Consider the following 27,104-nt stretch of genomic DNA (forward strand, 5'->3'; position numbering starts at 1 on the left):
GAGGTTTGATCATCTGTGTGTCAGAGTAATTCCCAGGGCAAGTTAATGCTGCTGTTCCCAGGACCATACTTGCAGAGCCACTTGCTTAAGGATTCCTAAACATTTTATGCCACCAATACATTGACAGTTTGGTGACACCTACAGATTTTTTCTCAGAATAATGTTTTACACTTCATAAAGTAAAATGCAAAAGGTCAGAAATGAAATGGTGCATCCAGGTATTTTTTGGTCTTAGTGCGTAGTAAAATGAATGTCTGCTTTAGTAGATTAAATACGATCTAACATGGTAGATCTCATAATTTTGATATTTTGGAGTGGTGGTAAACAGGGATATGTGCCACAACTGTAAAACAGCATGAAAATAGCAGTGATTGGTTACCAGATCGCAGGTGCTTCTCATCCTGTAGTGACTGCTGCTACTGCTGCTAAGTCGCTTCAGTCGTGTCCGACTCTGTGCCACCCCATAGACGGCAACCCACCAGGCTCCCCCGTCCCTGGGATTCTCCAGGCAAGAACACTGGAGTGGGTTGCCATTTCCTTCTCCAATGCATGAAAATGAAAAGTGAAAGGGAAGTTGTTCCATCGTGTCCAACTCTTAGTGACCCCATGGACTGCAGCCTACCAGGCTCCTCCGTCCATGGGATTTGCCAGGCAAGAGTACTGGAGTGGGGTGCCATGATTGGTTGTCTGCATTTACAATTGAATGTGATGCTAAGTCCAGTTAGAGGTTAATCAAAGTAAAGATTTAAATTATTCCCAGTGTTGTAGGCAGCTTCTAAGGATGACCCTCTATGACCCCCCACCTCTTGGTAGTCCCATGTCTCTTCTTGAAAGTTGAATGGATGAGTAATACTCCATTGTGTATATGTACCACAGCTTTCTTATCCATTCATCTGCTGATGGACATCTAGGTTAAATAATGCATTTGAATCAGTTCTAATGAGGTGGATGAAACTGGAGCCTATTATACAGAGTGAAGTAAGCCAGAAAGAAAAACACCAATACAGTATACTAATGCATATGGAATTTAGAAAGATGGTAATGATAACCCTGTATGTGAGACAGCAAAAGAGACACAGATGTATAGAACATTCTTTTGGACTCTGTGGGAGAGGGAGAGGGATGATTGGGAGAATGACATTGAAACATGTATAATATCATATAAGAAACAAATCGCCAGTCCAGGTTTGATGCAGGATACAGGATGCTTGGGGCTAGTGCACTGAGATGACCCAGAGGGATGGTACAGGGAGGGAGGTGGGAGGGGGGTTCACGATGGGGAACATGTGTACACCCGTGACGGATTCTTGTTGATGTATGGCAAAACCAATACAATATTGTAAAGTAATTAGCCTCCAATTAAATACATAAATTCAAATTAAAAATAAATAAAATAAATTTATATTAAAAAAAAAGAAAGTTGAATGGACTTAAACTGCCTCCAGATTCACCTTTTTTTTAATATTTTTAAAATCTTTTTAAATAATTTTTTTTTCTTTTAGCCAAGCCATTCAACATTTGGTTTCTTAGTTCCCCAGCTGGATATTGAGCCCACACCCCCTGCATTGGAAGCACAGAGTCTTAACCACTGGACCACCAGGAAAGTCTCCTGGCTCACTTCGGATGAATAGCATGTGGTAGAAGTGATGGCTGGTATCCCTCCTGAGATCAGGTTACAGAAAGACTGTTCCTTCCCCCTTGGTCATGCTCTCTGTTTTAGTCTGCTCGGGCTGCCATAACAAAATACCACAGACTGAGTGGCTTACCCAGCAGAAATTCACTTTCTCGGTTCTGGAGGCTGGATGTCAGCTCAGGGTGCCAGCACAGTCAGTTCCTGGCCTGCAGGTGGCCGCCTTCTCACCGGGCGCTCACATGACCTTTCCTTGGTGTGTGCAGGGAGGAAAAGAGCACTCTTTGTCCCCCTCTTCTTCTGGACCACCAATCTTCTTGGGTTAGGACCCTACCCTATGACTTCTTTAACCTTAATGCCTCAAGAGCCCTAGCTCTAAATACAGTCACATAGGGGGTTGACTCTTCAACATATGGATTTATGGGTGGGGGTGATACCAACTAGGATTCTTGGCTCTCCCTGGAGGAAGTTGACTAGAAGCCAAACAAGAAATTCAGGCAAAATTTTACTGGGGCTCCTGTGCAGACTGCAAGAGGGAACAAAAACAAGCAATATCCTCCCTTGCTTGCTTCCCGAGGAGGGGTGAGCATCACTTCTCCTTATATTGGGGTCCTCAACCCCCAGACTGAGGATGGGTACCAGTCTGTGGCCTGTTAGGAACGGGGTCACAGCAGAAGGTGAGCAGCGGGTGAGCTGGCTGAAGCTTCATCTGTTGCTCCCCATCACTCTCATTGCTAACATGACCCCATTTGAACCATCCCCCACCCCATCCATGGAAAATTGGCTTCCACAAAACCCGTCCCTGGGGCCAAAACGGTTGGGGACTGGTGCATTACATGGAGTGAGGGAAGGGGTGTGTCCAGGGGTTGGGCCAGATGGGTGGCTTGCGTAGCTTGCCCACCCCTTTGTGGTGCTGAGTCCAGGGAGCAGGCACAGCACCCTCTTACACGCCTGCTCCCAGCTTCTCAGAAATGGCAATTGGGTTGTTCTTGTTTGTTTTGTTTGTTTTTTGTCTTTTTGAATCTTTTTGGTCCAGAATTTGCCCCAATTACACATGCACACAGTTACTTTTAGTTGCATATAGTTTCTTTGTATTATTAACTCAAACAGAGGTGTGTCCAGGTACAAGCTTTGCAGCACTGCAGCCAGGAACCCCAGGTCCTGGGTCTATCTGAGAGGGACACAGTTCAGGGCAGAGCAGGCCCTCTAACTCTGGCTTGGATCACTCCCCTGGGGAGACAGCTAGGACATGGGAAGGCAGGTCTGTGAGGGGCCTACAGCTCAAGGGCCTGAGGCCTGCCAACAACTGCACGAGTGAACTCGAGAGAACGCAGCCTCCTCTGGGGCCTTCAGATGAAAACACAGCCCAGCCCAGCAGCTTGACTGATGCTTCGTGAGAAGCCTTGAGCCACAGCCAGCCAGCTAAGCTATTCCTGCCCCATGGAAACCATAGGATACTAGATATTTATTGCTTAAGCCGGTAAGTTCTGGGCTTGTTTGGCATGGAGCAATACAGAGCTAACAGACTAGTGCAAGTTCACGGGCCTTCTGAATTCTACCCACATACCCCTAAGGATTCTCCCATGGCCATTCTCTTCCAAGGGCTTTATGCTGAAGGAAAACGGGCCCCTGCACGCGGATTGGTGAGTCCGCACAGGGCCTTCCCTCCAGACGGAGTGGCTCAGCCAGACTGTGCGCAGCTGCAGTGACACAGACTGCGGGAGAGATGACGTAACAGCTGCTGGCTGCTCTTTTGTGGCTGTTCTCAGGGATCCACGCCTCCCCCGTGGGGCACCTGGCCCAGTCCCCTTGTGAGTCACAGCCCCTGCAAATCTTGGGGTGCTATGCGTGGAAGGCTAGATCCAGTCAAACCCTTTTTTCTCTGAGAAGGAAGCTGGGGCTCAAAGATAAAGAGACTTACCCAAGATGACTTCTTTAGTGGCAAAGCTGGATCTAAAAGAAGGGTCCCCTGACACCTCAGTACAAAGTGCTTTTCTATTCTCTAGTAATTTCTACCAGAAAATACTGGAGTTGTTTTGTTTTCTATTTTAATAGCTTTTAATACAATCATTAGTTTTTCTGACAGAAGTGAGAATTGTATTTTTATTTAAAAATTTTTTATTGAAATATAGTTGATTTACAATGTTGTGTTAATTTCAGGTGTGCAGCAAAGTGGTTTAGTTATACATGTGTATCCAGTCATTCAATTGTGTCCGACTCTTTGTGACCCCATGGACTGTAGCCCACCAGGCTCCTCTGTCCATGGGATTCTCCAGGCAAGAATACTGGAGTGGGTTGCCATTTCCTTCTCCAGAGGATCTTCCCGACCCAGGGATCAAGCCCATGTCTCCTTGCTGGCAGGTGGATTCTTTATCCCTGAGCCATCTGGGAAGCTTCTCAGTTATACATATATCCATATAAATATACATGTTCCTAAAGATGTTATGAGAAGGATTCAAGTCTGATGTCAACCTGCCTGCTCTTAAGTATTGTATATTCTATGTCTTTCCTTAACACCTTAGAAATTTTTACCTCTAAGCTATACAAGTCAAATGATGTAATATGTTTTTTTCCTTCCCCAAAGCTCTGTTATTTTCTGAAGCCTTAAATCTTTGAAGGCAGCTGAGAGACTATTAAAATGTTTGTAAAAGCTAAATAATTGCCCCTAAAGACAGAGACATGAGCCATTCTTGGGAGCACTTTGTGGGCAAAAGCCTTAGTCTGTCGTACAGATATCAAAACAGATAATCTTAGCCTTGCTCTGCAGAGCCCCAAACCCTCACACCTGATGTCTTGCTACAGCTCTAACAGACCTTGACCTTCCTGCCAGCAGATGGAGAAAGTGCGGTTCAAAGAGGCATGGTGGCCCCTCTCAAGCATCTGTGAGATGAGTAGTAGTCCTGAGTAAATGACTCCCAGCCCGTAAATCGCTCCCTGACCTCTCTACCCACCAGCAGCATCAGCACATCCTCCGCAGGACATCAGGCAACATCTTAGTCTGTGACGCCCCATCATCTCTGGGTCACGTGTCCCGGCACGTTGAAAACTGACATCACACAGTAGCTTTGGGATGAGACCAGATTAAGTATCCCAGTTCCAATCCTTGCTAACTCTCTAGCCTTAAACAAGTCTCCCCGCCTCTCTGAATTCCTCTTCCTCCCTGGAAAAACGAGCTATGAGCTCCTTGTGTTCTCTCCAGACCGCGAGCTCCAAGGGGGCTGATGTGCCGGCCTCTCCACCTCTGTGGCCCAGCAGGGGCCAGGCCCCCACTGCCCAGGATGCGCTTAGTGCAGGTCTGCTGAGCTGCCTGGGTGAGAAGAAGTAAGACGTGCTCAGGCGCTTCCGTGCTGCCCGACTGTTCTGTGACCCCATGGACTATAGCCCGCCAGGCGCCTCTGTCATGGGATTTTCCAGGCAAGACTACTGGAGTGGGCTGCCATTTCCTTTCCCAGTGAGAGAACCATGACTTTCTAGCTAAATTCCTTAATGTCATGTCTAGAACATAGGTGGATTCCTTCCTCAGGGCTTCTCATACATACGGCCTGGGCTGCCTTGAATCTCAGAGGCTGGAAATTCCCCTCTCCAGTTCCATCGGAGACAATATTGGGTTGGTCAAAAAGCCCATTCAGGCTTTTCCATAAGATGTTATAGAAAAACCCCAACAAACATTTTGGCCAGTCACACAGGAGAACAGTGTGATGTGCCCAAGAAAATAGGATGCTTTCAGCTGATGAGGGCCTTAGGGACCACCCCGTCCCAAATCCAGGATCCAGCAGCAGAGATAAAATAATGCATAAAAGCAAGACAAACTGGCTGTCAGCTCTGGATCCGTATCAGAATCCCCGTGTGAGCCTTTAAAAATAACAAACAGGCAGGGCTGCATCTCCAGAGTCTGTTCCGGAAAGTCTGGGATGGGGCTAGGCGTGCATTTTTTTCTGGAGTTGACTGGGATGTCTTCCCTGGTTTAGGAGTCTTTGCATTGGACACATACAAGCTGTTATTATTACTCTTTTTAACATCTCCCAAGCAGGGAGTCAAAACAGTCCTTATCAAATGAAACACCACATTCCTTTCAGAGAGAAGATCTTAGTGAAGTGTTCCAGCAGCAGGCACGGGCAGGGAATTCTGACTTCTAAGAACTGATCTCAGTGATTCATTCCTGCGAGCTCCCCCGTCCACACACTGCCTCATCCATAGACACCACACGCCGGGGACTGGCTTCTGAGCTGTCTGGGTCAGCCGTGCTCCAACACGCAGCAGCACACAAGACAGGACCAAGGGAGTACTATAGTGTCAGGGGGAATTTTTATCTGCCTCTGAGTGATTTATGCAGAATCTGAGGACCCCAGCTTTGGCTTGGTGCCTCTGCAGGATATACTGAAGCTCAGTGGGGTGTGCTTATCAGCTTTGCCTCAGGATATGTGGTATCATTTCACCTTGTGAAGCCTCCTAGACAGGTGCAATTATGTTGTCCATCGTCTGTGAGGAGCTTTTGGAATAACTTCCCCTATATTACATAGTGCTTCCCGCCTGCACACTCACTCCAGTTCACTCCTTCCAATCTTCCTTCTTCTCTTTTTGCTGACATATCCATTAACTTGTGCCCAGATTTTTATTTACTCTAGCTATAATTATTAATAGCAGCCCTGGTAATTTCCTAGTGGCTCCAAAAACAAAAAGCTTCAAAACCTGCCATTCTAAACTTAGAATTTTGAAATACTGATCCCTAACCCTTCTCTGAGTGCCCTGCTTACTATTACATCTTTCTTAACTTCACGTATGTTCACACACCCAAAATGCCCTTTGTTCTTGGCAATTTCCCACTTTGGTACTCCTTTCAACACCTGAATTTCCTTCATGGATCAATTCAATTGTTTCCTTCTCTGGGAAACTTTCCTTGGCCACCCCTCTCCAACAATCTACTATATGCATGTTTGTTTCTTTAGAAATAGGAGATGTTTGAGTATATGCATGTCTGTTTCTTTAGAAATAGGAGATGTTTGAGGGTTGAGATGCTGTGATCCAGTCTGCTTCATATCTCATTGCCTACCTTACAGGAAAGTCCTGTGAATATTTATTGAACGGATAAATGGTCATAGTCAGTGACTCACTCAGGAAACAGTTTTAATAGTTCAGTTTAGAAGTTCTGTGCCCCAGCAAGGATGGACTTTTGAGTACTTGGTTGATGAGTTAATTTTATTTATTTATTGGCTATCCCAGTTAGCAAACTACAAAACCATAGATGCTTGAGTTTAGCCTAATGAGCTGCAGTTTTTGAGAGACCATGGAAAGCAGTCTCAGAATGAGGCCAGCTTTATCAGTGTGCAACTTTTGCAACTGTGCAGGGCCTCCTGCTTAGAAAGGCCCCATGTTGGTTTAATGCTCTGCTCTGGCTGCCTTGATGCCTTGAGATTATTTGCAATTGAAGTATAGTTGATTTACAATATCACGTTAGTTTCAGGTGTGTACAAAAAAGTGACTCAGAGATATATACAAAGATATTGACGTGTGTGTGTGTGTGTGTGTGTGTGTGTGTGTGTGTGTGTGTGTCTGAGTGTGTATGGGCTTCCCAGGTGGCTCAGTAGTAAAGAATCCACCTCCTAATGCAGGTGATGTGGTTTCAGTCCCTGGGTCAGGTAGATCTCCTGGAGTAGGAAAGGGCAACCCACTCCAGTATTCTTGCCTGGGAAATCCCATGGACAGAGGAGCCTGGCGGGCTACAGTTCATATGGTCTGAAAGAGTTGGACACGGCTGAGCACACATGCATATATAGAGAGAGAGACAGATAGATAGATATACATATGTATGTGTGTATATACATTCTTTTTCAGATTCTTTTCCATTATTGGTTATTAGGAGATATTGAATACAGTTTCCTGTGCTGTAAGAACAGTAGGCCCTTGTTGCTTCTCTATTCATATAGTGTGTACATCTGTTAATCCCAAACTCCCTGTTCATCCTTCCCCCTCATTCTCCCTTTGATAACCATGTTTGTTTTCAATGTCTGTGAGCCTGTTTCTGTTTCATAAATAAGCTTGTTTGTTAGCATTTGTTAAACAAGGGTGCCCGCATTTTTATGTTCCAAGACCTCAAATGGTGTGCCAGTCTTGCCCAGCAAAGCCAGTGCCAGCCCAAGTGACAAGTTCCCAAGAGGTTTATGGTACAGTCAGGATTTCCCTGATTCTGCATCTGGTGCTGCCTTCTGTCTTTTTTTTTTTTTTTGATTATTCAAAACGACAGTAAAAAGGGACTACTGACCCCCAGAGTTGGTATTTTGCCTGTGGGAATGTGCCAGGATTAGTTATCACCCAATGAAAAACTTCTAAAAGGCACTTAAAACAGACCTAATTAGAGAGTCTATTTAAAAGTCATTTCTGACTTCAGAAGTAATTGCAATTCCATGGACCTCCTCATGGCAACTTTCTGTTTTATTTCCTATCATCTGAAGGCATATTTTAAAGACAGAAAAGAATGGTCAGCTTGAGTTCCTTCACTGTGATGGAATTGTATTTGCCTCCCACAAATGAGGGAAGAATTTTAGGCAAGCAATTTTATTCAACTGCTTAATTAAGCGTAAAAAATGGTTTTACAAATGTATCCCTTGAAATAACTTTATAATGAGAACCTTGACCAAAAAATCTTTTTTCTATAAAAGCTAAAGTGAGGAATGGAAACATCAGGAAAAGAATCTTATAGAACAGATGGGCATCTTTTTCTACAATTATTTCACATAATGTGTATGTTGAGGATTAAACAGGTTTGAAAATAATGTGAAAATGTGGCTACTCTCTAAGACTGATATTAAGAACTGTTTTCTATGCACATGAGTTTTATAGTAGTTCTTTTACTTATTGCAAGCGTGGTCTGTGACCACTGTGTAAAGTCTGGAAGGATAGGCAGAAAGAAAAAATAAGTGAATTCTAATCACTGTTGCCACTTTGATAAAAGTCTCTTCTGCCCTTTCCTTTACACAAGTGCTCCTAAACTCAATACTGTTTTAGAACTCACTTTTTTCAGTAGCTGAATGTATATAATTTACTCAACCAGTTTTTGTTCTTGGAAAATTGAGTGGTTACCAGTTTTGTTTAGTTTTCACAAATGCAGATATCCATTTAGCAGCAACCTTGTATACATCTATGAGTATTTTCTGTTCCTTTTTAGTATTAACCATCCCTGACTTCTCCACGTGGCACTTCTGTGAGGCCTTCAGTTCTTTGGCACGTGCATTTGTGGTGGACGTGCAAGAGCAGTATGCACACCACCCCTGCCTTTGTCATGTTAGCAGGCTCATCAGGCATTTGCTGTGGTCCCTTGGCTGCTTCCTCTGCAGTTCAGCATTCATTCTCTCCTATTATGTGCCAGGCCCTGGGTTCAGTACCGGGGTACAAAGATAAGATACAGTCCTTTGGTCGTGGGTGGACGTGCGAAACATTGATGAAGGCAGTGGAAAGATAGAAGCTCCCAGTTATAAGAAGATTAAGTACTAAGGATATAATGTACATGACATATATAATTAACATCACTGCATGTAATATATGGGCTTCCCTGATGGCTTAGCAGGTAAAGAATCCATCTGCAATGCAGGAGACATGGATTCAGTCTCTGGGTCGGAAAATCTGGAGTTGGGAATGACTACCCACTCCAATATTCTTGCCTGAAGAGTCCCATGGACAGAGGATGTAGCGGGCCATAGTCCAAAGTGTTGCAAAGAGTTGGGCACAACTGAGCAGGCATGCAATGCCACGTCTTATATAAAATCTGTTAAAAGTAAATCTTATGTGAGTTCTCATCACAAAGAAAATGTTTTTTCTTTTTTAAAAATTTTACATCTATATGAGATGATGGATGTTCACTAAACCTACTGTGGTAATCGTTTCATGATTTATGTTAAGTCAAATCATTATGTTTTATACCTTAAACTTATACAGGCTGTATGTCAATTATATCTCAATAAAACTGGGGAAAAAATAAAATGTAAAGGAAGAAAAAGACCCAGTCCCTCTGCCTCAATGATATGTTAATCTAGTGGGAGAGAGGACATAAATATAGCTACTGAGAATGTGAAAATGATGTTAAGGAAGCAGAAAGAAGGGAAATTAAGGAGGCTGTCCCAGAACCTGCAAAGAACATGCAGGATTTTGGCAAGGAGGGGAAGACGGTGATCTGAGTAGAAGTGATAGCGTGAGCAGAAAACTGCAGTAGTGAGTGCGCGTGTGTCCTCAGGAGAGACTCGAACAGACCGTCCCCTGTGGCACTGGAGCTGGGAATGACATGGAGAGTGTGAGTTGCGACCAGACTGCAAAGGACTGGAAAGCCATTCTCGATCTTTTATTTATTCATTTTTTTAATGATCCGTTTGTATTTACTCGGCTGTCCCGGGTCTCAGGTTGCAGCACGCAGGGCCTTCCGTCTTCCTTTGTGGCACTCTGGACTTTAGTTGCAGCATGCAAAATCAGCTGAGGCACACAAACTCTTAGTTGCGGCATGGCTTGTGGAACCTCGTTCCCTGACCAAGGGTGGAGCCTAGGACCCCTGCACTGGGAGCGTGGAATCTTAACCACTGGACCACCAGGAAAGCGCCCCATTTTTACTTCTTGCTGAAAGAAGTGATAAGGCAGTGACAACCTTGAGCAGCTGGGGCAGGACTGGACCCAGAGTTTTAGGAGCTTAACTCTGGTTAGGTTTAGTCAGGAGAGGATGGAGTCTGAGTTTGCAATTAGAAGTCTCTTGCAGCCAGGTAGGTGAGAGAGGGTGGAGCCTTATCTGACTCTAAGCCCCGGCCACAAACAGGACAGCTCTCAGAGGTAGAATCAAAAGAACTCGGCATTCTAACCCTAAGCAAATAGTTTAGGTATTACTTAAATACATAGTTAATAGTATGAGTAATTCCTTGTCAAGTTGCTAAGCTCCTAGAGTTAAGGAGGTGTCTTCTGGGCTCTACTTCTCTCAACAAGGTGCCCGTGATAGTCAAACAAGTGGCTCTTGACAAATCCTTATTAAATGGGAGGGTCATAACCAGGGTCTCCAGTGAGACAGACAGAACTCTTGTGCCTCTCAAAAGTGCTATATTTTAAGGATAAGGCTGTTGCAAAGGAATGTAATGACATATTCAAGAACCAAAGCTTTGTTTAGCATTTTTCTTCGAAAGATAATCCTTATAGCTTAAATAAGAATGTGCCTTAATCACCAAGACTGGGTCATAAAGACTGAAATCTAAATGTACTTGTGGGATTTCAAGCACTGATGAATAGGCAGTCATGCAGGCAGGAGAAAGTGTTGGTTCAAAAACAAGTTATTAGCTTGCCTAGGTCATGGAATTTGGGGGCAGACAGCCACGGGACATGAAGGAACATTAGGGGGCAATTGAAATGCTCTGAGGACGCTGGTTCCATGAAGGTGTACGTTGGTCAGACAAATGCATTCCTATTATTGTGTATAAATTATGACATGTCTATATATCAAGCTGATATAAAAATAAGTGATTAGAACCAAAATGCAAAGTGTTACTAGAGTCTGATTGCTGAGATTATTTCAAATTATCTTCCCCCAGATATCTATTCTGTATAAATTCATGTCTGTTTATAAAAGCCAGTTTATAGCAATTTAGTACAGTCCACATTTTCTGTGTGCCATGGACAGACCAGATCCTGTGCAGCTGCTGAGGGTGGAAGGTGAATGTCACAGAGAAGGCCCTGCCCTGACAGGGTCAGCGCCCTGCCACGTGAGACCCCAAAGTGAGAGCAGCGCTCATGTAGGTTTGTGAAGCTCAGGGAGCTTGCTCTCTCAAGGAGAGGAGACAGTGTTTTTTTAAAGACCAGATTTAAAAAATCTCAGCAATCTTGCTGTGTTGACTGCTCTGGCCATTTGGTTTTGGTGCTGACTCTAACACCTTTAACAATCTCAACTATCAAGCCGAGTTATTCTGACACTAGGTGAGATCCTTGCAGATGATCCTGGCAGTGAACGTTATTTCTTGCTGAGATGTAAAAGCCTTGCTGTAAAGTGTACGTGTGAACTCTCAACACGTAACTAAATGGCATGAATCTGCTGTGTTTAGTTTTCATCCCATCCAGAAGATTCCAGTAGCTCGTCATCACCAGGTTTAATGTGGACTTTTCCTTTGCTAACTCTGCCCAGGGATGCCGCGGTCCAGCGATTTAATGGCCAGTTGGAGGAGAGGATGAGCCCTTTGAAAACAGAAATGAAACCAACACCAATTAATTTAATTTGCAAATAAAAAATAGTGCTGGAAGATCATTTTAGATCTCAGTGGACCTAGGTTCTATCATTTTAAAAATGAAGACACCTGAGACCCAACAAGGTTAAGCTACACAAGTGTACTTGGGTTACAAGCAAGGTCTTCTGTCTTTCAGCATTGGACCACATTGCTCTCATTTTAAACTTTGACGTTTATATGCAGTCCATTTGTTTACCGTTTAGTCACTAAGTCATATACAACTCTTTTGTGACCCCATGGACTGCATGCAGCCTGCCAGGTTCCTCTGTCCATGGAATTTTCCAGGCAAGAATACTGGAGTGGGTTGCCATTTCCTTCTCCATACAGTCCATGCCCCCCCATCCAAATAATCTATTTCCATTTGGCCCAAATGAGAGGAACCTAACTTCCACTTAGAAACCTTTAAAACAAGTGAATATAGAAGCCCTTGGAAACTGCCCCCGACCCCAGGATTTCACAGCCTTCCCTCCTGGGAACTTGTATGTGCTATTTCTTTCCTCCCAGCCCACTCCACAAAATGCCACTACCTATTACTTCCTCGAACAGATTGGGATTTTAGTCATTCTCTTTTTACTTGATTTTAATCCTCTGAAGGCCTGCCTGCTCCATTTGCTACAGTTAACGTGCAGACACTTCACATGCAATGAAAATCATACTTGGTAGTCTGGCATTTCAGCATCTTGAGAAGCTAAATAGCTCCATCCTCATTAAATTAGGTGCAAATTGGAGAAGAGAATTACATACTGAAAAACATAGACGCAAAACGATGGGTTAATGTTTTACCTTAATATAACATGTCATGACATTCAGTGAGAGCATGAGGCCAATTAGCAAGCGAGTCTTCTGCTCGGGTTCAGATTTTCTGCCAGGTACGTAGGGAAGGATCGAGATTTGAAGGATGGCATTTATCAAACACCCTTGGATAGAAAGTTTCCATTTTAGGGACAGGACATGCGTTCATTTAACAAAGACCACCCCTATCGCATAGTAATACAGCAGAGACCCAAGGGCTCCACCAAAATTATTGCCTGCACGTTGGTATTTATGCATCTGACTTCATTGCTAGAAACTAATGAAATGTTTCAATTGTGTCCAAATTGGAGTTTTAATACATTCCAAAAATATATCCTGCTCTTTTCTTCAGCTACCAGATCATAAGTGACACCTCTGAGCAGGTGTGTGGCTTGGGTGCCCTACCCCCACCTTTTCTAGTGCGGCTTTCATGTCAGACTGACTGGTACAGAAAGGTGAGGTCAACCATAACTCTCCCTGCTCCTCCAGGTGTGCATGCCCAGGATACCGTCAGAAACAGTGTATGGGGGGCGGGGACTTGGGGTCAGCAACGTGTGGGACAGGGGATGGTTTTCTGCTGTGCTAAAGCAGAAAAACCCTGTCACCAAGTTTTAAATTAACAGAACCTGCCCAAAGGGGAGCCGTGGTCTTTGCGTCGCTGATTGATGTCAGCCTTGTAAACGCAGGGCTTCCGCCACAGGGCTGGATGCTCAGAGAACACCGCTGTCCTGCATGGGTGTCTGTGCAGAGCCGAAGGCTGGGCGAGAAATCTGCAGGCTGGGAACACAGGAATATTTTTAGATTTCAGCTCTTGGTCCCAGTGAAGGACACACAGGCAGCCATGAGAAGCACCTCGCCTTCGGGTCTTGCTGCCACAGAGAGCGCCAGGGCACCAACCCAGCCCCTGCCTCTCCCAGCTCAGCCGGTCAGAGCAGGCTGGCTTTCAGAACAGTCAGAAATTGCTTTCTTCCTGCGTGGTCTTCAAGCCTGAAGAGGAAGCTTATCCAGAAGCAGATCTCCTGGAAAGAGGACTTTGTCCCTCATGTTTACCTAAAAACGCTTGCAGCAGCAGGCGGATCACCCAGCCCTCAGCTTGTGCGTCTCTGAAGGGGGTGATCTTGTCGGCCAGTGTTCAGACGAAAGGTCCTGCGTGAATATCCTGCCACGCCTTATTGTTGGGGATAGTGGTGTTCCATATGCTGGCGGGGAGTCAAATTCCCAGGGAATATGTGATTTGAAAACCCATGTGGTATATTTGGGCTTCCCTTGTGGCTCAGTTGGTAAAGAATCTACCTATAATGCAGGAAACCCAGGTTTGATTCCTAGGGGAAGATACCCTGGAGAAAGAAATGGCAACCCCCTCCAGTATTCTTGGTCTTCCCTGGTGGCTCAGACAGTCAAGAATCTGCCTGCAATTCAGTAGACTTGGGTTCTATCCCTGGGTCAGAAAGATCCCCTGGAGAAGAGAATGACACCCCATTCCAGTATTCTTCCCTGGAAAATCCCCTGGACAGTGGAGCGTGGCAGGCTACAGTCCACGGGTTTGCACAAAGTCGGACACAACTAAGCAACTAACAAGGAGGGAAGTGGTATATTTATGTCAATCGCCGGTGTGTTTCCATGAATGCATCTTTGTGCCCTTTGAGAGTTGTCCCAAGGCCATCAGATCGGTCAGGGCAGCTTCTAGGACATACAATCACTCAGACACCCAGGCAGGGTTATTCTTTTTCAGGTACAAGCTTGATCACCTCTGCAGTCCTCCATGTATTCACCCCAGGAGTGTATGATGGATAATTTAGTCTTGCAGCCACTTCTAAAAATAGCCAGAAAGCATCCCTAAAGCTTTGCTTTGGGGCCTTATTTCAAGGGGCAGCAAGGAAATAGGAATGACTTCTTGTTTTTAATCCCAGCACCAATAAAATCAGAGGTTGGTGTTTATATATCACAGGGTGATGGTTTTGAAAGAGAAATAAAAGTAAATGATGAAACTTTGGGAAAAATGGGCTCTCTGGAATGGAACCAAGAGCAGACTCTCAATGTTGACCTTTTGGTTAAAGCCACATAATGCAGTTTATGTCATTCCCTCCAGATACGTGATTTTATTGGTTTGCTGGGAATTTTGGCTTAAGGGAAATTGTACACTGAGGGAATAAAATGTTTACCTCTTATTAATGCCAAAGGCCTGTCCCCATGGTGAGATGCTATAAGAGAAAACAGCACATATGTAGATCCTCCCTCTAAGAGCTTATAGTCTAAGGATCTGTGATTCACAAAAGACATTTTCAGGTAGCTGTCATACTGTCTTCATTAAGAGCATTAAGGACAACATGATGCTTTTCCACCCATGAATTTGTTCTATTTTGCTTATAAACTATAACTCCTAGAGACTTGGAGGCTTATAATAAACCATTTTGAAGTGCTGAGATCCTAGGATAAAAATAGTATAATCAATCTTCAGAACCGAAAGTTGATCCAATCATCATTCACTGATTTGTTGGTTGTTAATGGATATTTCCTGGTTTGTATGTTTTAGCTTTAGTATATATTAAGGTAAAATGACATTTTGATAACGAAGGGCATTTCTTTGAGTCATAGAACTAGAAACCACGCTCTGACGAAATCTCTCCCTTCTTTGTTGGGATGCTCTAGGTTTGCTGGCCATTGGATTTCTTTTTTTTTTTTTTTTATTCCCTTATGATCACATCCATTTATGGCTCTGCTGGCTCTCTGAATGCTGATGACCTTTCAAAATATAACTCCAGTTTGGACCTCTCCTCTGATCTCCAGCCTCCTGTACAAACTTTCTACTTGAATCTCCACTTTAATATAAAATGCCCATCTCGCACTCAGTCTATCCCAATGGGGCCCATGATCTTTTGATCAGATTTTAGTCCTCCTTCAGCCCTCTTCATGGCATGTGTGTGTGCTAAGTCACTTCAGTTGTGTCCAACTCTGCAATCCTATAGACTGTAGTCCACCAGGCTCCTCTGTCCATAGGATTCTCCAGGCAAGAACACTGGAGTGGGTTACCATTTCCTCCTCCAGGGGAATCTTTCCAACCCAGAGATCAAACCCAAGTCTCTCACGTCTCCTGCATTGGCAAGCGCATTCTTTATCACTGGTGCCACCTGGGAAGCCCTTCATGGTAGCTGATGAAAACATCATCTTTTCAGTGGCTCAGACGAAAACCCAAGAGTCATTCTGGGATCTTCTCTGACATTTACATCCATGCCCTGCCAGCTCCGTCTGTTCTCCCCATCTCCGAATTCTGAATTCATTCGGGCCCCTCACTTCTCACTCCTGCCTGTTCAGAGTACACCTGGATCCTGACTGCCTCGCACCCCCAGCTCCACCGTCTGTCCCAGCTGCCCTTATCACTGCCCGTCTTCCTGCAGGGACTGCCAGCAGGTCTCCACTTCCTGTCTTTTTGCTTGTTTCTACATTTTATTGGGGCATAGTTGCTTCACAATGTTGCCTATTTAATAATTAATATTAATAGCTTCTACTCTTCAGCAAAGTGAATCAGCTATATATAAACATATATACCCTCTTTTTTGAATTTCCTTCCCATTCAGGTTACCACAGAGCACCAAGTAGGGCTCCCCAAGCTATCCAGTAGGTTCCCGTTAGTTATCTATTTTGTACATAGCATCAACAGCGTGTATATGTCCATCCTAGTCCCAATTTATCCCACCCCAACTCCCCATTTGTCCCCTTAGCATCCATACATTTGTTTTCTATGTTTGCAGCTCTGTTTCTCTATTGCAGATGAGATCATCTGTACCATATTTCTAGATTCCACGTATATGCATTAATATCCAATATTTGTTTTTCTCTTTCTGACTCACTTCACTCTAGGTCCATCCACACCCCTACAAATGGCCCAATTTCATTCCTTTTATGGCTGAGTAATATTCCATTGTATATATGTGCTGTATCTGTTTTATCCATTCCTCTCTTGATGCCGACTTCGGTTGCCTGTGTGTCTTGACTGTTGTATATAGCACTGCTCTGGACACTGGGAGGCCTGTGTCTCTTCTGCCTCCTGTCTTGCTGTTCTGTTTAGCACCAGCCGCCTGAGCGCCTGTGAATAGCTGAGTCACATCACGTGCCTCCTCCTCAGAGGCACCAGGCCTCCCACCTCACCACCGGGACCACCGCCCGTGAAATCTTCCCCATGCAGTCAGCGCCCTGCTCTCGCCTCCCCACTCTCCCTCCTCCCGCCGCCTCCTCCTCCTCCCTCTGCCTTCCCCTCCTCCTCTCGCGTCTCACCTCCTCCTCCCACTTCTCCCTCCCTCCATGTCCCCTTCCTCCTCCCACGTCTCCTTCCTCCCGCGTTCCCCTCCTCCCCCCGCGTCTCTCCTCCTCCTCCTGCATCTCCTTACCCCCGCGTCCCCCTCCTCCTCCCATGTCTCCCTCCTCCCGCATCTCCTTCCTCCTGTGTCCCCTTCCTCCTCCCACGTCTCTCTTCCTCCCGCATCTCCTTACCGCCGCATCCCCTTCCTCCTCCCATGTCTCCCTCCTCCCACATCTCCTTCCTCCTGTGTCCCCTTCCTCCGCCCACGTCTCTCCTCCTCCTCCCACGTCTCCCTACGCCTCCACGTCTTCCTCCTCCCCCCATGTCTCCCTCCTCACCCAGTCTCCCTCCTCCCCCTGCGTCTCTCCTCCTCCTCCCGCGTCTCCCTCCCCCTGCGTCCCCTTCCTCCTCCCACATCTCCCTCCTCCCGCGTCTCCCTTCTCCTGCCTCTCCCTCCTCCCACATCTCCCTCCTCCCACCTCTCTCTCCTCCCACCTCTCCCTCCTCCCGCATCCCTCTCCTCCAACGTCCCCCTCCTCCCACGTCCCCCTCCTCCCTCATCCCCCTCCTCCCACGTGTCCCTCCTCCTACCTCTCCCTCCTCCCGTGTCTCTCTACCTCCAAGTGTCTCTCCTCAGCTCTGGTTACGCCAATGCGCTCCCGCATCTCCTCAGTCACACCAGCCTGACTCACGAACGCCCCTGCTCCCAGGGGTCCCCACCTGCCATCTCTTCCCCAGATGTCTGTGCTGCCCCCTCCTTCCCTCCTTTGCATCTTCACTCAAGTGCAAACTTCCCACTGCTGTATTGAAATAACCACCCCCTTCCCTCCAGCTCCCAAGCTCCCCAGCACTCATGATCCCCCGACTCACGGCTTCATTTTTCTCCCTTTTCCTCCCTCACATCCCATATATTTTACATTCATTGTTCTTGTTGATGTCTTATTTACACTCACTAGAATGTAATATTTTCCTTCATGAAATGTCAGACCCTTACCATTATGGGACTCTCTAGCCCCTAGAATAATGTCTGATAGATTCTAGATAAAAATGTGTCAAAGTAATTAATTCATTAATTTATACTTCTCTTTCTGTGGCACATCTTGATCCTTATACTTATTGGTATCTTGGAGTTTAAATTCATGGGATTCTTTAATATATTAAGAAGATTCAACCATTTCTTTTTTTTTTTTTTAAGGATCCTGGCTTGTTTATTAGAAGATATGTGGTAATCCTCAGTAGAATAGTTTCAGATGGGGATTATAAATATATAAAGAAATTGGTCGAGGGTTTGAATAATTATAGCCTATATATTCTTTCCTCTTTCCAAATCATTTTCATCTTATTTGACATAGGCAGGTAAGAAAGAATGTGACTTCTGGAAACCACAAGAGCCAAAAGAATTGAAGTCAGTCTTTCTAACATGATCAAGACAGCTAGTCAGTTATTTGAAAACATTAGTTAAAGCCTTATAACAGCGTGACGCCTGCAAGGCATTCTGCTTTAGATCCAGCTCTTTCTGATTTTCGAGGCCAGTGTTTTCCATTTCTTTACCGTTTGGTCTGGGTGTATGTATTTTACAAGCTGAACTTGCTGTGGGACCGAAGCTGTAGGAACCATGCTACAGCTCCCGTGCTCCTTTGCGTGCCCCTTAGACAGTTGGCAGAGCCGTCCTCCTCTGCAGAGGGCGTCCGGCCACGCCCCTGTTCACGCCCGCCTTCTGTCTTCCGCAGGCGTCAACAGGAAGGTCGTGTACTCCCTGGCCGACTCGGCCAATGGGTTCTTCTCCGTGGACAGCTTGTCCGGCATCGTCGTCCTGGAGCGCCCACTGGACCGAGAGCAGCAGTCCTCCTACACCCTTCGCGTGCAGGCCACCGACCAAAGCCCAGGCCGGGCGCTGTCCTCTCTGGCCACCATCAGCATCACCGTCCTGGACGTCAACGACAACCCCCCTGTGTTCGAGAGGAGGGACTACCTGGTGTCGGTGCCTGAGGACACCTCCCCTGGTACCCAAGTCCTTGCCGTTTTTGCCACCAGCAAAGATATAGGCACAAATGCTGAGATTACCTATCTCATCCGGTCTGGAAATGAGCAGCGGAAATTTAGGATCAATCCAAAGACAGGTGGGTAAACAGCAACCTACTTAGCATGCAAGGCTTTGCCATAGCCTGCTTCTCCTCCTGGCCCTTTCTAATCAATCACCCTTCTGAGTGGACCAGCAAATGTCCTAGCAGGACCCACACCCAGACTCCAGAGTGCCCTGTGATGCTCTGTTCTAAGGATGAAGTGAAGCTGCTCAGTCACGTCCAACTCTGCAACCCCATGAACCTGTCAGGCTCCTCTGTCCATGGGATTCTCCAGGCAAGAATACTGGAGTGGGTTGCCATTTCCCTCTCCAGGGGCTAGAATCAAACACAGTGGCCGTTCCAGCTGGCTGGGTGCTGAGTTGAGAAGGTCTCAAGGTGACCACGCTGATCACTCTTTAATGTCTGCCTTGGGAGGTGACCAGAGACCCACAGCCTGAGTGCGGACAGGCCAAGTGGAGGCGAATCTCCAGGATCACTTCACACAGAAAGACATACAGCCCAAGTTAACACAACAAGCCAACAGAAAAGAGAGATACCCAATCAAACTCTTAGGCTCCGTCTGCAAATACTATCTCCCCATCTTGAACCACACTACTCCTCCTGAGCTTTCCTACCTGAAAAATCCTAAGGCAAACCTACAGGCCAAGGATTTGCCCCGTGAGCCCACAGCATGGAGCTGAAATTTGGCAGGGGGCATCCTTAGAAATTCCCTCATGGCTCAGCCAGTCAGGAGTCTGCCTGCAATGCAGGAGACCCGGGTTTGATCCCTGAGTACACCCCACTCCAGTATTCTTGCCTGGAACATCCCACGAATGGAGGCAGCTGGTCCATGGGGTCGCAAAAAGCTGAACATGACTGAGCCACTAACATGTTCACTTTCACTCCTCCTGGCCAGAGCACTTCCATTTCTCACCATACCCTTTGCAAACTTGGGGTATGATGCGGCATCCCCTGGGGAAAAGATGTCTAGAGAGAAACCAAGAGAACAAAAATAGAACCCCAGGGCTTTCTTTTCCTGATGGAGTTAATATGCATTAAGGCTACTTTGAGTAAATGAAGATGGTAATTCAGAAAAAAACTTGCCTGATCTTTGAAAAGTAAACATGCTCATCCTTTTATTTTCATAGTGTTTATATCAATGTTCTCCAAGCTCTTTCATCAGTTCAGTTCAGTTCAGTTCAGTCGCTCAGTCGTGTCCGACTCTTTGTGACCCCATGAATCACAGCACACCAGGCCTCCCTGTCCATCACCAACTCCTGGAGTTCACCCAGACACATCCATCGAGTCAGTGATGCCATCCAGCCATCTCATCCTCTGTCGTCCCCTTCTCCTCCTGCCCCCAATCCCTCACAGCATTAGAGTCTTTTCCAATGAGTTAACTCTTCGCATGAGGTGGCCAAAGTACTGGAGTTTCAACTTTAGCATGATTCCTTCCAAAGAAATCCCAGGGCTGATCTCCTTCAGAATGGACTGGTTGGATCTCCTTGCAGTCCAAGGGACTCTCAAGAGTCTTCTCCAGCACCACAGTTCAAAATCATCAATTCTTTGGCACTCAGCTTTCTTCACAGTCCAACTCTCACATCCATACATGATCACAGGAAAAACCATAGCCTTGACTAGATGAACCTTTGTTGGCAAAGTAATGTCTCTGCTTTTCAATATGCTATCCAGGTTGGTCATAACTTTCCTTCCAAGGAGTAAGCGTCTTTTAATTTCATGGCTGCAATCACCATCTGCAGTGATTTTGGAGCCCAGAAAAATAAAGTCTGACACTGTTTCCCCATCTATTTCCCATAAAGTGATGGGACCGGATGCCATGATCTTCATTTTCTGAATGTTGATCTTTAAGCCAACTTTTTCATTCTCCTCTTTCACTTTCATCAAGAGGCTTTTTAGTTCCTCTTCACTTTCTGCCATAAGGGTGGTGTCATCTGCGTATCTGAGGTTATTGATATTTCTCCCAGCAATCTTGATTCCAGCTTGTGCTTCTTCCAGCCCAGCGTTTCTCATGATGTACTCTGCATAGAAGTTAAATAAGCAGGGTGACAATATACAGCCCTGACGTACTCCTTTTCCTATTTGGAACCAGTCTGTTGTTCCATGTCCAGTTCTAACTGTTGCTTTCTGACCTGTATACAGATTTCTCAAGAGGCAGGTCAGGTGGTCTGGTATTCTCATCTCTTTCAGAATTTTCCACAGTTTATTGTAATCCACACAAAGGCTTTGGCATAGTCAATAAAGCAGAAATAGATGTTTTTCTGGAACTCTCTTGCTTTTTCCATGATCCAGTGGATGTTGGCAATTTGATCTCTGGTTCCTCTGCCTTTTCTAAAACCAGCTTGAACATCAGGAAGTTCACGGTTCACATATTGCTGAAGCCTGGCTTGGAGAATTTTGAGCATTACTTTCCTAGCGTGTGAGATGAGTGCAATTGTGTGGTAGTTTGTACATTCTTTGGCATTGCCTTTCTTTGGGATTGGAATGAAAACTGCCCTTTTCCAGTCCTGTGGCCACTGCTGAGTTTTCCAAATTTGCTGACATATTGAGTGCAGCACTTTCACAGCATCATCTTTCACGATTTGAAAGAGCTCAACTGGAATTCCATCACCTCCACTAGCTTTGTTTATAGTGATGCTTTCTAAGGCCCACTTGACATCACGTTCCAGGATGTCTGGCTCTAGGTCAGTGATCACACCATTGTGATTATCTCGGTTGTGAAGATCTTTTTTGTACAGTTTTTCTGTGTATTCTTGCCACCTCTTCTTAATATCTTCTGCTTCTGTTAGGTCCATACCATTTCTGTCCTTTATCGAGCCCATCTTTGCATGAAATGTTCCCTTGGTATCTCTAATTTTCTTGAAGAGATCTCTAGTATTTCCCATTCTGTTGTTTTCCTCTATTTCTTTGCATTGATCACTGAGGAAGGCTTTCTTATCTCTTCTTGCTATTCTTTGGAACTCTGCATTCAGATGTTTATATCTTTCCTTTTCTCCTTTGCTTTTTGCTTCTCTTCTTTTCACAGCTATTTGTAAGACCTCCCCAGACAGCCATTTTTCTTTTTTGCATTTCTTTTCCATGGGGATGGTCTTGATCCCTGTCTCCTGTACAATGTCACGAACCTCATTCCATAGTTCATCAGGCACTCTATCTATCAGATCTAGGCCCTTAAATCTATTTCTCACTTCCACTGTATAATCATAAGGGATTTGATTTAGGTCATACCTGAATGGTCTAGTGGTTTTCCCTACTTTCTTCATTTTAAGTCTGAATTTGGCAATAAGGTGTTCATGGTCTGAGCCACAGTCAGCTCCTGGTCTTGTTTTTGCTGACTGTATAGAGCTTCTCCATCTTTGGCTGCAAAGAATATAATCAGTCTGATTTCAGTGTTGACCATCTGGTGATGTCCATGTATAGCATCTTCTCTTGTGTTGTTGGAAGAGGGTGTTTGTTATGACCAGTGCATTTTCTTGGCAAAACTCTATTAGTCTTTGCCCTGCTTCATTCCGTATTCCAAGGCCAAATTTGCCTGTTACTCCAGGTGTTTCTTGACTTCCTACTTTTGCATTCCAGTCCCCTATAACAAAAAGGACATCTTTTTTGGGTGTTAGTTCTCAAAGGTCTTGTAGGTCTTCATAAAACCGTTCAACTTCAGCATTACTGGTTGGGGCATAGACTTGGATTACTGTGCTATTGAATGGTTTGCCTTGGAAATGAACAGAGATCATTCTGTCGTTTTTGAGATTGCATCCAAGTACTGCATTTCGGACTCTTTTGTTGACCATGATGGCTACTCCATTTCTTCTGAGGGATTCCTGCCCACAGTAGTAGAGATAATGGTCATCTGAGTTAAATTCACCCATTCCAGTCCATTTTAGTTTGCTGATTCCTAGAATGTCAACATTCACTCTTAACATCTCTTGTTTGACCACTTCCAATTTGCCTTGATTCATGGACCTGACGTTCCAGGTTCCTATGCAATATTGCTCTTTACAGCATCAGACCTTGCTCCTATCCCCAGTCACATCCACAGCTGGGTATTCTTTTTGCTTTGGCTCCATCCCTTCATTCTTTCTGGCCATTTTCATTTGTTTACCTCCCCCCCATGAATGAGCAAGGCAGCCCCTTATTCACAGATAAGAAAAATGAGTCTCTGACACCTTCTGGCCATTGGACATAATCCCCTTATAACTCAAGGAATATGTGCTTCTTGAGCCGGAGGGTAACGAAGGTCCATTTTCTGTTGGATAATCCAGTAAATATGAACAAGAAACTATCATAATTAGCACTGTCATCTAATATGGCAAATATGCCAGACTCTTGTTGTTTACCAATTCCTGCTAGTTATCTCCCCCTTTTTCCATATGAGAAAATCAGCTTCAGGGAGGTTAAATAATTCCTCCAGTGAGAGTAAGTGGGAATGGGAGTGGGGAATCCAGAATTTGAATTCAGATCTTCCTGACTCTGGGATACATTCTCTAACCTCTACGTAACACAGCTATGCCGTGAGGGTGAAAAAATTGGAGGAGATATAGTCCCCACCCTTAGAATGGGAGGGTGAAAACTACTGAAAGGATTGCAGTAGCTGCTTCTCCCAGCAGTAACCCTGCTTATTAAGGTCATTACTTCAAATTAAAATGTGTGGGAGTTTTCCTCATTTAAATATGTGTTAGCCTTAGCTTGTCTAGTTATGGCCATTGTATATGAATACCATGAGGAAGTGGTTAAGTACTGTTTAAATATGACTCTGGATAACGAGACTGGGATGTAAAATAAAGCGCTAGAGGTGGTAATTGCTAAGAAAACTTAATTATGGCAAGAAAGAGGCCCTTATTATGAGTATGACTTCTGCTTCTCACCTTAGGTAGAGGCAGCCTTAGCCGCTAGAGAAGCTGCCTGTCTGGAAAGAGAACGAATGAAATGTACTCACCTTGATCTCAGTGACTCTTTTCCAGGTGAAAGTGTTAGTTGTTCAGCCGTGTCCAACTGCGACCCCATGGACTGTAGCCCCCCAAGCTCCTCTGTCCATGGGATTCTCCAGGCGAGAATACCGGAGAGGGTAGCCGTTCCCTTCTCCAGGGGATCTTCCCTACCCAGGGGTTGAACCCGGGTCTCCCGCACTGCAGGCGGGTTCTTTACCATCTGAGTCACCAGGGAAATGCCCTTGAGAACTTCCCTGCAAACGGCACAGTGATCAACTACCAACTGCGGAGCTCAGGACTAGGTTGCCCACCAGAAAGGACTAGGATGGATGGGAAAGAGAACTCAGGGAGCCCATTGTGAGGGTGCCACCCAGCTAGCTGCTTTCACCTTTTTTATCTGCTTAAATAACTGTACCATGAGTGTTGGGCTTCCCTGATAACTCAGTTGGTAAAGAATCCGCCTGCAGTGCAGGAAACCCCAGTTCAATTCCTGGGTAGGGAAGATCAACTGGAGAAGGGATAGGCTACCCACTCCAGTATTCTTGGGCTTCCCCTGTGGCTCTGCTGGTAAAGAATCTGCCTGCAATGCAGGAGACCTGGGTTGGGATGATCCCCTGGAGAAGGGAAAGGCTACCTACTCCAGTATTCTGGCCTGGAGAATTCCATGGACTGTATGGACCATGGGGTCGCAAAGAGTCTGACAAGACTAAGCAACTTTCACTTTCACTTTCATGAGTGTTAGCTCTTCTCTGTAGTTGTGGACACTAAACTCACACTTCTTTTGGTTACAGATTCCCAAGTGTTTCCTTCTCCAGCATGTTACAGTATCCTTAACTTTCTTTGTCCTCTTTGTGACCTAAAAGTTTTAGATAAGCACATTGTGAGTAGGTAAGGCACCTTAGTGGGTAATTCAATTTAAGACTTAGGTGAAGTTCACAAGTATATACTAACTGGTCCTTCCCAGGTGGTGCTACTGGTAAAGAACCTGTCTGTGAATGCAGGAGATATAGAGACGGGGGTTCAATCCCTGGGTGGGGAAGATCCCCTGGAGGAGGAAATGGCAACCCACTCCAGTATTCTTTCCTGGAGAATCCCATGGACAGAGGAGCCTGGTGGGTTACAGTCCATAGTGTCGTACAGAATCGGACACGACAGAAGTGACTTAGCACACACACACATACACTAACTGATGAGGGTTGAGGTCATAGAATCACATTGATGCATCTTGGCTCAGTCTCAGTCTGCCTGGTCTTCTGGAGGAATCCTGGGGAGACATTTCTGGGGGCCGCTTGCTCCTGCCCCTCTTCCCATAAGGGTGAATAATGCCAGAGATTTCCAGCTGCTTGAGGGGTTCTGACACTGTTGCAGAAATAAACAAAGACTCGATTTCTTCAGTGTTGTGTCTGATGGGTAGCTGTGTTTTAACTGACAGCGTTAATCAGACTTTGGGATGCTTTCAGCAGGCATTAAATAAACAAATTCCTGAATATCTCAGTCTTGGCTGGAGACGATGTCACAGATATTACCATGATTGTGGAGCTGCTGACCAGAGTGTTTCGTTTTTTCCTGATTAAATCTAAAACTCCCCATTTTTCTTCAAAGGGGGTATTTCTGTATCTGAGGCCCTGGACTATGAATTATGCAGAAAGTTTTACCTCGTGGTGGAAGCGAAAGATGGCGGGACACCTGCCCTCAGCGCTGTGACCACTGTCGGCATCAACCTCACGGATGTGAATGACAACCCTCCCGAGTTCAGCCAGGACGTGTACAGTGCTGTCATAAGTGAAGACGCCTTGGTCGGGGACTCAGTCATTTTGGTAGGTGCCAGAAGGAGGTCTAGGTATTTCGGATGAATGATCTTCAAGAGAGTGAAAAAGTGAGCAAAGTCCATCTTGGATTATCTTCACACTTTCTCCTTTCAGGCTCCCTTTGGTCCCCAAGAACTCTACTCAGACACCAGTCTTTCAGCTGCTCCTCCCCCATTCTGTCTGTTAGAGAGGGTCTGATAAGTTCATTTACAGCAAGGGGTAGGCGATCTTTAACCACTTTCCTCCCAGGAGTGGACGTTTTTCAAGGAAACAAAACAGACTGTGGAATTAATTCCTAATAGCTGCTATAAGTTTGTAACTTAGATGACAAGTCTGAAGACAGAAAAAAATTATTTCCACCTCCCCCACACCAAACACGCACGCACACACACATACACACACACGGTAAGGCAGCTACAAATAGGATCAAGCTTAAGATCGATTGGCCACTCTTAGAGGAGCTCTTTCTGGAAGGAACTTTTTTCTAATAGCAGTAAGAACATGTGTTAGGAGAACACAGGTTCTCTTAGATATAAAAGTTACATCGGGAAACAGGGAGCCCCGTCCTCAGGACCCTCACCACCCCTAAGCTGCAGGGGTGCCTTCCTGACTCCTGCAGCACCAAGTTGGAGATGTTCCTTCTTTACACCTCCCTGGTAGACCCTGCAGGCCCTCTCTCCTGGGGCCTGGAACTATATGAGACTATTTCTGTACATACAAACGCCAAATCAGCAACTCAGAGCAGGAGACAGTGGGTCTGCATGTTAGCCGTGTGGAAAAGGAAGTTCTCTTGGACTTCCTTAACATGGAAGTGCATAGGTTTACAAAACATCCAACTCAGTGGCAGAGATCATTGTTTTGCAGAATTGGTAAAGAATTACTGAAGTATCCCTATCAGTTAGTTTGGGGTCTGTCTTAACTGGCTCAAGGCCTGAGGGAAATCAGGCCTAACAAGCATCAGGCTGCATTCAGATGAAAATGAAGAGAAATAAAATAACAGTTCCAGTAATGGTGCTTTCCTTCTTAGGCTAACCCAAAATCTCTCCCCCTGGGGCCTGATTGCTGGCACTGGTGAGCAATGCACCCAAGAAACCTGTCAGAGCAGTGCCCATTTGTAAAGACCTGGACCCTAAGAATAAACCTTTTCTGGGTCGCCCCTGTCATATCTTTGTTTTGTTTGTGTCCTGTGAAGCTAATAGCAGAAGATGCAGACAGCCAGCCCAATGGACAGATTCGTTTTTCCATTGTGAATGGAGACCGGGATAATGAATTTGCTGTGGATCCTGTCTTGGGACTTGTGAAAGTTAAGAAGAAATTGGACCGGGAACGGGTAAGC

The 27,104-nt window shown here is 45.4% G+C and overlaps 1 protein-coding gene across 3 annotated transcripts in view; it reads left to right on the plus strand.

Moving 5' to 3' along the window:
- Positions 1-27,104, plus strand: part of FAT3 (FAT atypical cadherin 3) — an 805,898-nt gene that overhangs the window by 707,522 nt on the left and 71,272 nt on the right. For all 3 annotated transcript variants that reach the window (XM_086383385.1, XM_086383384.1, XM_086383386.1), the window contains 3 exons: positions 18,688-19,077; positions 25,563-25,777; positions 26,961-27,098. In XM_086383385.1, coding sequence (XP_086239511.1) covers positions 18,688-19,077; positions 25,563-25,777; positions 26,961-27,098 — 743 coding nt within the window. The remainder of the gene's footprint in view (positions 1-18,687; positions 19,078-25,562; positions 25,778-26,960; positions 27,099-27,104) is intronic.

The sequence above is a fragment of the Bos grunniens genome, chromosome 29, assembly GCF_055505025.1.
Source record: "Bos grunniens cultivar Pamir isolate PY7600 chromosome 29, Bosgru_T2T1.0, whole genome shotgun sequence".
Taxonomy (NCBI): Eukaryota; Metazoa; Chordata; class Mammalia; order Artiodactyla; family Bovidae; genus Bos; species Bos grunniens.